Below are 12,296 nucleotides of genomic sequence, written 5' to 3' on the forward strand. Positions count from 1 at the left end.
TGATAATCTATGTTGATATTAGTAGTTGTCTAATAGCCAAAATCCAATGAAAATTGAAATTCTCAGATGTAGACATCTGTTATTCTAATGTATTTCCTAAATTGTATTATTGATACATAGGATAATCTTTCTTAACAAAGAGAAAAAAATGAATTATTCAGCAATAAATCAAGCCATAAAAAAATTAATAGAAGTCAGAGCTGGAAAGGAAAATATGATTGTAGAGCTGTTTTCTGGTACACTAGATTGTATTTTCATGGCATGATTTGGTGACAGCTTGAAAAATTCTGGCACCAACATAGGATAATTGAAAAAGAAATCACTAATACTTGGCATCACTCTATTAAATCTTTCAGTCCTGATGTAAAGTCATCATCTCTTGCCAGAAGTCCTCAGAAAATCAGTAAATAATAACCTAAAGCTTTGATCTCATGCATGTGATCTCCAGAAAATCAGCCAGGCTTCTTGTAAAGTCATGATCTCTTGCCAGTGATCATCAGAAAATCAGTCAGTTCTGACATGAAACCTTAATCTCTTGAAAAACATGATACAGCTACAAAGAGTTTGTTTGAAACTTTAACAAAATTAGGATCATTAGTACAAGTTTTTGTGGTTCTGGTGTATATGCTAGATGCTCCTTTAAGGATGTAAACAATTTGATAATTTTTTGAAGCATTTTAGATTTCTTTAACCATAGAAGAATTATCAGTGTCAAATTGGCAGATGAAAAATTTAGTTAGCATGTAGGTTATGTATGGGCTTGAAAGATTTCTAAATGTGAAAAGTTTTCAGTCAATACTTAATTGTAGAGTATACTCAATGGTGCAGATGAATGGAGACAAGACAGCGGAAATTAGGAAACTATAAATTAATCAGATATGCTGGAGGTCATAGTTTTAATACCTCCAGTTTTGTTGTCAAGCCCACATTAGATGGAAGCAACTTCAGACATAATGGTCTCTTTTTCAGTGGTGGCAACATTGTTGTCAGTAGTTTTTATTGTTTGAATTGAAGTTTTTAATTTGCATATAGTTCCTTAACCTCTTGATACATTGTCATTGTACGGTATTTGGCCTGAATCATTACAAACCTAAGACACTTCATTTCACAACATGTTTATCCACCCATTTTACATTTGGATTAAGATCACAGTCATAGAAAATGTGCACTAAGGTTTTTGTAAAGTTTTTCATTTGCTTATATTATTCTAAACCTCTTAATAGATTTTCTTTATACTTGGGATAAGTCATCATTAATTCAAGAAAAATAATTCTGTGACATGCATGCAGTCATTTTGACCTTAGGGACCAGGTCACAGTCATATAAATTTTGCAATAAGGTTACATTTCACATTTTTTTTATTTTGCTTGTATTTCTTGAACCACTTGATGGGCTTTGTTCATACATTTGATGAATTATTACAAAACGCCATTGTACAACATGCTTGCTCTCTCTCTCCATCTGACCTTGGGGTCAGTTCATATTTTACAGCAGTGTTTTAAGCATAGACACAACATGCAGGCCCTCGCTATCTTGTTTCTTTTCATAGCAAGTAGTTATTATTTGACATTATTTTCTGCTTGTATGGACTTTTTGTATATTTCAACAGCAGTTTGCTTGTGATGAATAATCGAAGATGATATATTTTGTTGGTATTGATGTTGTGGTTTTGCAAAAAGTAATCTTGTTTTTGCAGATACACCTCTAATTGGGGACAATAATATTTTCTTTCCCTATGGATGCTATGAATGGGTCTGTAAATTCAGAGCAATCACAAAATGCATGGACACTGTTTTACCCTTCACACAAAAGATTTGAATGAAGATCTCTGTATTTCAGATGCTTGGTTTAGACATCACAGATGAACAAATAAGAGAGATGGAGGAAAATATTAAAAACATTGACTTTGAACGTGCTGCTGAAGAGGAGAAGAGAGTACGACATGATGTCATGGCTCATGTTCACACATTTGCAGCCTGCTGCCCTAAAGCAGCCTCAATCATCCATCTTGGTGCTACATCAGCCTACGTTGGTGACAACACTGTGAGAACATTTTATTAATTTCTTGCTGTTTATTAATTGCTCTTTGCTCTATTAAGATTCTATAGTCTAAAACTAAATCAGTAGAACCTGTCTTGAATGACCATCCCTTCTGCCAAAATATAATGGTCTCTCATGACAGGTAATCATGCTATATAAGCAATAAATCTGTGCAAGGAGAACCTGGTCTCTCAAGACAGGTGATTTTTCATAGCAGTGATCTCCCAAGACAGGTGTTACTGTAATAGAAAGAGCGAAAACCAAAAGGTTTTGTAAAATTCAACAAATAATTTATTTCCAGAAAGACTGTGAAAATCTAAAAAGATATTACAATAATACAGGTTAAATCCCCAACTAGTCCAAAATGTTTTATCACCAGTCCTACCACTCAGGTGGCCTAAGTGGTTAGAGTGTCTGCCTCAGATGTTGGAGGTCGCAGGTTCAAACCCAAGCTGAATCATACGAAAGACTTTAAAAAATGATACTAGCAGCTGGCTTGATGGTGTCCAGCATTAAGAAGTTAGGGTTAAGACTGGTCAGACTGACGTAAGGATAATGTGACAGGGTGGGTCATGATGCCACATGTCTCTGGCATGATACCCCAGTGCTAGATATCACTATAAGCTGCCACACTGCAGACATTGTAGCGATATGACTCAAATTGTTAAAGCTATATTAAAAATCCAAATCACACACAGTTATCACCAGTTCTACTGAATAAAGTTCTAATTAAATTCCAATGGTATTCCAAGTAAGATCCAATGCAGAAAGTGTTGATGTGCCTGTGCAATGTTCTAAAGTACCATTTGTCTAAAGTGTGATGATGTGCCAGCAGTCTTAATTTTGCATCACAGAAGTATAATCCAATATATCCTTGTTTGAATTCATTTTAATTCTAAGTTGATTTCTCTGTCCAAGAATATTATTCAGCACTTTGTAATTGCAGAGAATAATGATTTGAATAAATAATTATAGTGCAAATCAAATACTGAACAGAACAATAAGACTGGTTTCTACTTTAGATGTTGCTGCAGGAATAAATCATTTTTCCAGTAAACAAGATTATAAAACCCTCTACTTGACTTAGTTCACAATTAAAATTTTCTATAAAAAAATTACTTAATGGAAACTTCCATTCTTAAATCTTCTGTTGCTAAAATTATAATATAAAATATGGTAGGCTTGGTATTTTTATGGGCACATTCCAAATACCATGACCCATACCTTAATAAATATGTTTATTGATATTTGATAATGATCCTAACATTTAACCTATACTCCTAATGCAATATGAACTATGTATTATTTATTTAAAATAATAAAAACAAGATCAGTGTATATAGCCAGGAACACAGTGAACTTAAATTTTGGACAAGGTGAAGTCCAAATTAAAATTATCCATAGCATATTATGAATAAAAAAAATAACTTACAAACATGCAAATTAAATATACATAACAGCTCTGCCTGTTTTAAGTTAAACATCATTCCAATCTATTAATAGGGGGCCCCGAGTGGCCGAGTGGTCTAGAGTGCTCACCGTTCCGGATCACTGCCATCTCACCTCTGTCTGTGTGGGTTCGAGTCCAAAGCTCGGCTAGCGTGGGTACGTGGTAAAGCCTGCCAGTAGCTTCTAGTGGGTCGGTGGTTCTTACCTGGGTTTTCCAGGGTTCTTCCTCCACCATTAATACTGGCCGCCATGTATAGCCTATCTTGTGCTTAAAAATGGCGTTAAACCCTAGAACAACAACAACAACTAATCTATTAATAAAATGAATCAAATCTACAATTACAAATTCAGAATTGGTGAGCAGAATTGGACAGCTGGTTGCTAGAGAGTGACCTTCAGAATCATAAAGAAGCAATTAGAAAATTACATCAGCACATTCTAATTACAAGAATATAATACATTTTATGCCAAATGCATTTCATTTTCAATATTGAGTTGCAATATTTACATGGGACTAGACGTGTTCATTCTAGAAATGGAAACAAATTTGACTGTGGATTCTACCAGGTTGAAAATGGTATTTTTTTTAGAGATAAAACAGGAATTGCATATGTATATGTATCAGGGATCGTCCTGGGCTTCGCCAATGTCGCAAATTGCGATTTTGTTTCCTTATTGGCGACAAAAATATCCCATCTGGCGATTTTTTTGGCGACATACTTTTTGGTTATTTAATTTGTACATACAATCAATGATTTGGACTGGATAAATTAAAAGGCAGAACGAAAGGAAGCCACAAACTTGACTAAGCAATGCATTGGAATCAATCTGTTACACAAACGATCCTTTGTTCTTATTGACAACCCCATCTTTACAGTGCATTGTTACATCATAATCTGCTTATGCTGACATCTGGGCTGAGTACTGTATGCTGCGATACAGTCAATCATGCTACCGCACTATACATACAACTGACCGACTTCTGAAGACGCGAATAGAACAGATACAATTAATTGTATGGCTAATCCTTCTGGGTTTTTTTTATACATATACCAATACAATAGTTTTGCTGAACCTTCATAGAAAACTGATAAGCTTTGAAGTACCGACTACTGTGTATAAATACAAAGCAAATGGAAAAAATCTAAATCACAATTACATCTGTCGCCAGTGCGGCATTTTGCTCATTGATCTTTTCCTTTTGCCATCAGTCCTGATTTACGGCTGCAGAGACTTAAACTCCGCAACAAGAAATAGCAAAAAAGAACAGTTTTGCATAATTAATAATAATTATTTATTTCTCAAAATACAGGAGTGAAAGAATCCCTAAATTGGGTGTGAATTTATGCTTATATATACGGTCCAATATTGCCAGGTGTTGACTCGTGTAAGTTTCATTCGTGGGAATGGAGATCCTATTTTTCTTGTTGAGAAAATTTATACAGCATTCAGTGATCATTCTTGGGATTTAGGAAGCAATTCGCTACAAGCTTTATGAAGCTAGCCATGGGGGTGGGGGGGCTGCTGAGAGACTACTGGTGTCACCTGTCAGCACTGAGGACTGTGAACGTGGATTCAGTAAGATGAACCTCATAAAAACTGACATCAGAAATAAGCTCTGCATCTCATCTCTCGAGAATTTAATGAGAATCAGCATGTACAGATGTGAAAAATTAGACTTTGAAACTGCATTCAACAAGTGGGCAGCCCTAAAATCGCGACGGATCTTCATGTAACACTTTGTAACATTTTGTTAATGCTTGTTGTAATTAAAGTATTAACTAATCCATCTTTTGTAATTTTCATTGCCTGTTACAATAATAGACTAAATTAACACTTGGAAAAATGTACACTACTTTTTTTGGCGACACTTTTTGAAAATTGGCGACAAAATATTGAGGTTGGCGATTTTTTTGGCGACAGCTTTTTAAAAGCCAGGACCATCCCTGTGTATATTCATCTCCAGTTTATTCAAGGAACACACATCATGTCATGGACTTGCCAAATTTTACAATAAATATTTTATTCAATAGTAGTAATTGATTTCTTATCATATTTTATTGCTTTCCATCTGGAATGCTAGGTCCCAATTATAAGCTACAGATTGTACATGATTATACACAAGTTCTTCTTCCAGTTAGGATGGAAAGTTAGAACTTAGTACATTATCCTGTTTACATCCTGTTTTATTTGGATGTGTAGTTAGCAAGCAGGGGCATAAAGGATAGCCCTTTGGGATCACTTGCAGTTATCATAAAGGATAGCCCTTTGGGATCACTTGCAGTTAGCATAAAAGGTAGCCCTTTGGGATCACTTGCAACTTTCATAATTTGCATAGGTGATGTACTTCAGACAGTTGTCCATTTTGTTCTTTGTGAACTTATTATGTGTGGGACTTGGCAAATAATAAACCTGTTGTGTTTGGAGTTTCTGTAAGTACTTGTGCCAGCACTACATACTTTGCTGCAAAGGGTTAGAATTTGCTGCCTTTTTTGTGGTTTCAGAATTTGATTTCCTTCTTCATCTCCTCTTCAAAAGATGACATTACAATATTTGTGTAAGCACTTGCTTCAACAAAACATTTAATATTGTTGCATTGAATATTTTTTTTTATAAGTACTTCCTTTGGCAGTACATATTATCGTTAGAATATTTTTTAGAAGTACTTGCTTCAGCAGTAATTATTCCAGTTGGAATATTTGCTTCTACAGTACCCTTCTAATTAGAATATTTTCTTATAAATACTTGTTTTGGCAGTACATATACATTCTTGCATAGGGTAAGTATTGCTACCCTTTTGTTCTATAATTTTGTTTCTCCTTCACATACATTTTGCAATCACATTATCGTTAGGGGATATAAGCTTACTACCTCCCAGATTCATCCCTCCAAGGAGATAAAAACGTCTTTTCTGTCTGCATCATATTAATGAAGGGCAATAACCGTCATGCATTAACTCCCTTTAAATCCAGCTGGTCTTGCTAGTTTTAAGTTTTAGCTATTGATTAGTCAATATTATGCAGAGACCTTTTTGAGAATCCATTCAATATATTTCTGAATTTCAACCATCTATCATCAGATTTGGATAATTTATGCATAATGATGTACTATTGCAAGTTGCATACATTAGTTTTTTGTTTTTATCGATTTAAAACAAAATTATTGTGAACTTCATTATATTCACTACATGTTTCAACAGGTTTTTTTTGTTGCTTGTTGTGCTTCATTTTAGTCAAACGCTCTATGTGTTCTCGCAACTCTGTTGGTAACAGATGTTGTTTTTGCAACATATGTACCTTTTTTTTGCTTAGTTTATTAACATTTTTATTGCTCTTGTCTCTTCAGAATCAGATTATTAATGAATTAGTGAAATGTTCCTAAATGCAAGAAATTTAAAGCTCATCATGACTCATGCCTTGCTTGCACTAAGTGTACAATTTCAGTGACATTTGATATTTAGGTGGCTTGGTCCAAAGATATGTGGTCTTCTATTCCATGCAAAATGGTGAAAATTAGACAAAGAAAGACTAATTCCAGCACCAGACAGTCTGATGTCTTGAGCATTCATCATAAAACTGAATTAAAGGTGAGCTTAGTCTGGGATGTTATAGGGTTCACCCCATCCCAAACCGAAATTGAGACAGAAAATGACATCGGCTATGATAACCTCATTGGAAGTTGAGTCAGTTGCCAAAGATTTGCCACTCCCACCATTGGCTAAATTGTTGCATGAGGTACAGGCATGTCATCAGGTACAGGGGGTGACAATGCAGTTTCTCTATTCAGTTGCAAAGTTTACCCCTAGGCCCATCTCATTCCTCAGTTGTAAATAATGATAGCATCAGGTTGTGTGATACATTTTCTTGGCATCCCACTGGCAACCAACAAGAACTGCTCACCGTGAGATTATTCATTACGGCGGTGGACCTGATACCACTGGGCCTTCTTTTCATGTGTCCTTTACAAATGACATTGTTTACCCAATGGCACCCCTTTTCCAGTTCACTTGATCAAGGGATGAGAATCACAGGTGAGATACTATCATTCCTGGGTCATTGGTGCAGCTACAATTCGCTCATTACAGGGATTCCTCTGGAAAAGCCCAGCTGGAAGTTACAGTCTGTATGGATACCAGTACATCTGGTGGGGAGCCCACCTGTTGTCAGGCTTTGTGAATACCAGCAGCACATGTTGACAGGAGGATCTGTTTCTCTGCATCAACCTTTTTGAAATGAAGGCTATAAAAAGTGCCTTTCATTTTTGGAAAGGCCAAGTCTTTGGTAAAGTTGCCATAATTATGTCAAACAAATTGTGGTGACTTGCCTCCAGTTTTATATGTTTAATTTGGATTATGTGTTGGTTTTTGTCCATGATTATATTATTATGTATGTCTATATTGTGTGATTGACCTTGGTCAGTAATCAGATAAGGGCCTACCTGGTTAGTGACATTTATCTATGTAAAGAACATAATATGTAGCCAATATTTCTCTATCATTATAGATTCAGTATTCAGATCATTGTGAATGGAGGAGAACATGTTTACTTCTCTCTGATTTTAGGATATTGGCTTTTCACTTGGAAGTTCCTGATCTGGTTGATATCAAACTTTTAATGTTATAGAAAGGAAGTTGACCCTCATTCCAGTTCTATTATTGTACTGTACCTTTCTATATTAAGGTTGTTTACTTCAGAATTACACATTCCTACTTTAACATCTGAAGTGGAATCAGAATTATTGTTGTTTTTGGGAGGATTTATTTATTTAAATTATTCACTAGAATTACAAAGTTCTCATTAATACTTATTGCATGAAATCACTGTCTGGCATTATTGTGAATTCATTCAAAGACATTTTGGATTATATTATTGTAATCCATTTAGATTGTTGTAACAATACCATCTTGGATGTGGGAGGTCATGGGTTTGATCCCTGGCTGAGTCATACCAAAGAATTACAAAAATGGTACTAACACCTGCCACGCTTGGTGCTCAGCATTAAGAGCTTAGTGTTAGGACTGGTTGGCCTGGTGTCAGAAAAATGTGCCTGGGTGGGACATCATGCTACATGTCTGCAGCATGATGCCCCAGTGCTAGACATCACTATAAAAAGCCATACTGCAGACATCATAGTGATATGACTGAAAAATTGTTAAAGCTATGTTAGAAATCAGAGTGACACACACACACACTGGTTCAAGAAAGTGGCAAACAGACCTATTCTGGGAGGGATCAGTGACACACTTCCCAGCTGAAGGGAGTTGACAACACATGCAATCAAGTCTTGCCTTTCTGCTGCTAGGAAAGTATGCTCATATTCAATTTGCTTGTCAGAGGGTTTCAGATCATTGGATGAATCAAATTCCCTAGGTAGGAACTCCTCCAGTCACTGAATATGAGCTCTTTACACTTCTCACCAGGCATGGATCACCATTTATTGGGCAGAGTGACAAATACTGGTCAACTATGCATCTTATCATCAGGCACTAGGTACAAGATGCTGATTATCTGTCATCTACCAGTCACCGGGCAGATCATCAGGCACTGGACTTGATCTACTGGTCTCTGGACATCAAACTCCAGCCTTTGCCTAACCAGTTTTAGTCTGATCAAGATCTCTGGGGTGAAATCCCCAGCAACAGCATCTTTCAGTGTCTGCATAATCTGTTGTGATTTGGATATTACATGGAATATGGTAGTGTCTCCATAATCATATTGTGATTGGGATATTACATAGGATATGGTACAGTGTATCCATAATCATATATTGATTGGTATATTACATGGAATAAGGTACAGTGTCTCCATAATCATATTGTGATTTGGATATTACATGGAATATGGTAGTGTCTCCATAATCATATTGTGATTTGGATATTACATGGAATATGGTAGTGTCTCCATAATCATATTGTGATTGGGATATTACATAGGATATGGTACAGTGTCTCCATAATCATATTGTGATTGGGATATTACATGGAATATGGTAGTGTATCCATAATCATATATTGATTGGGATATTACATGGAATATTTTACTGTGTCTCCATAATCATATTGTGATTGGGATATTACATGGAATATGGTACAGTGTCTCCATAATCATATTGTGATTTGGATATTACATGGAATATGGTACAGTGTCTCCATAATCATATTGTGATTGAGATATTACATAGGATATGGCACAGTGTCTCCATAATCATATTGTGATTGGGATATTACATGGAATATGGTACAGTGTCTCCATAATCATATTGTGATTGGGATATTACATAGGATATGGTACAGTGTCTTCATAATCATATTGTGATTGGGATATTACATGGAATATGGTACAGTGTCTCCATAATCATATTGTGATTGGGATATTACATAGGATATGGCACAGTATCTCCATAATCATATTGTGATTGGGATATTACATGGAATATGGTACAGTGTCTCCATAATCATATATTGATTGGGATATTACATGGAATATGGTAGTGTCTCCATAATCATATTGTGATTGGGATATTACATAGGATATGGTACAGTGTCTCCATAATCATATTGTGATTGGGATATTACACAGGATATGGTACAGTGTCTCAATAATCATATTGTGACTAAACTACTAAACAATCCACTGGGAGACCATTTCCTTGTACAAAGATGTTTGTCATGATGGATCTCAATCTCAAACGGAAATAAGGGTGGCAGTATTATGTTCTGTGTTAGTATTTGCAAGATATTGTTACTGTTATTGCTGGTTTTTTATGTTCTGTGTTACAATTACATGTTTAATGCTTTAAAAAATCAAAGCAACATCATGTTGTTGTAGGGTTTAACGCCATTTTTCAGCACATGATAGGCTATGTATGGCGGCCAGTATTAATGGTGGAGGAAGAACCCGGGAAAACCCCAGGAAGAACCACCAACCTACGAGAAGCTACTGGCAAGCTTTCTCACATACCCACATTGGTTGAATCCTAGACTTGAACCCACGCAGACAGAGGTGAGATGGCAGTGATCCGTAATGGAGAGCGCTTTCGACCACTCTGCCACTCGGGGCCCACCAAGAACCATCATTGTGTGATATTCAGGTGATACAAAGTGTTCTATAGAACCCTTATATTTATAGATTGGTTTTTATAGAGGTTTAGTTACTGGATTTAGGACTAATTGTAGAATCTGCCAGGAAATCAGATCTGTCCAAATTTTGGAGTGTAATGAAATAACAGCTTGCTGTTCTAATTATACTTGGTTGGTATTTTAGGGATGATATATGAATCATTTAAATTTAGATTGCGTAGGGAATTTTATTCACAAGATGTTATTATTGTTACAATATATAAATGTTGAATTTTATAATAAACACTTTAAGTTAATTACTTTTGTTTTTTCTTTCAGGATCTAATCATCATGAGGGATGCATTTGAAATATTACTACCCAAGGTAGATATTCCCGGCTTGCTTTAATCTGTTGTAAAAGTTGGATATAATTGTGTAGGTTTTACATGTTGTACAATTTTGGAATTGCTGAGCATTATCTGCCACTGACTATTACGTTAATCAGTGTCATGTATATGAAATTCTAATTGACCACTGACCAATATAACACCACATGCTACTTGTATAGGTGTGTGTGGATCATTTCATGTCATGGCGCATTGTGTGCTACTCAGCATGTGTTTGACATTGGAGTAGCATGGTTAGACCCCTTTGTGGTATTCTGTAATGCCTATGTCATGGCACATTGTGTGCTACTCAGCATGTGTTTGACATTGGAGTAGCATGGTTAGACCCCTTTGTTGTTTTCTGTAATGCCTATCATTCAGATTGTTCTGACTTCACTATCTTTGATCCAATATTCATCCATTATTATCCAATATTCATCCAATATTAACAAAAATCTTTCACAATAAAAACTATGATATAACCAAACATGTTTTTTTGTGATCTTAAAACATTACCCCTTTTTCTGATCTTGGCTTGGAGGGATTTCATTCGCATCATGCATGTGGGCACAGTGTCCATTCCCAGTTACTGATTATAGTTTTTTGCATTGATAATAATAGTAAGAAATTATCTGCCTCGAATATTATTCCTCTGATGGTAATACTTGCAATAATAGTAGAAAATGCTTTTAAAAGGAAATCACAGCAATATTTCTTCAAATGTTTTAAATGTTAATATAAATTCTCTAGTGACATGTAAAGATGAGGAAATTGAAGCAAAGATTGTTTAGAGCAGTACAGTGATAATAGTAAAAACGACCACAAACAGCAGCTTACCTGGAGTTATATTCTTCCATCAGATCTTGTGTAAATTAGTATCATTCAGTGCTTCAAAGCATCAATATTCTTAATGCTATGATAATGTGTTTGATACATTTTAATAGTGCTAATAGTTTATATATTTTTTCATAAAAGGGTAGGAACTTAATCTGGAAGTAGTTTAACATTTTGTTAGATTTAAGAGATAATATAATATACTGTTAATGAGATAATCATTTCATATTAGGAATCAATTATTTAACAAAGTCATGATTGTAATTGGAATTTTTTTGGCTTCAGTAAAAATTGGTCTCTGCATCTTCTCTTTCATTTAGAAGTTAAGAGTCACATGATTGCATTAAAATGTGTTGAGAATAATCATATGTATTAGTTTTTTTTATATCTGTCTGTTGTAGTTAAGTGGAATATATCCCCCTAATTGAATTATTTTCAGTTGGCCCGATGTATTCAGCGATTTGCAGTTTTTGCAGATGAACACAAATCCCTGCCATGCCTAGCTTATACACATTTACAGTAAGTAATTG

General features: G+C 35.2%; 1 protein-coding gene across 2 annotated transcripts in view; it reads left to right on the forward strand.

Moving 5' to 3' along the window:
• Positions 1 to 12,296, forward strand: part of LOC149802331 (adenylosuccinate lyase-like) — a 118,001-nt gene that overhangs the window by 48,286 nt on the left and 57,419 nt on the right. The window contains exons 3-6 of one of the 2 annotated variants that reach the window (XM_089951542.1): positions 1,840 to 2,043; positions 6,950 to 7,075; positions 10,886 to 10,930; positions 12,206 to 12,285. In XM_089951542.1, coding sequence (XP_089807668.1) covers positions 1,840 to 2,043; positions 6,950 to 7,075; positions 10,886 to 10,930; positions 12,206 to 12,285 — 455 coding nt within the window. The remainder of the gene's footprint in view (positions 1 to 1,839; positions 2,044 to 6,949; positions 7,076 to 10,885; positions 10,931 to 12,205; positions 12,286 to 12,296) is intronic. The other variant, XM_089951543.1, reaches the window with a different exon arrangement.

This window comes from Sinohyriopsis cumingii, chromosome 3 (assembly GCF_028554795.1).
Source record: "Sinohyriopsis cumingii isolate HCF-2022 chromosome 3, ASM2855479v2, whole genome shotgun sequence".
Classification (NCBI taxonomy): domain Eukaryota; kingdom Metazoa; phylum Mollusca; class Bivalvia; order Unionida; family Unionidae; genus Sinohyriopsis; species Sinohyriopsis cumingii.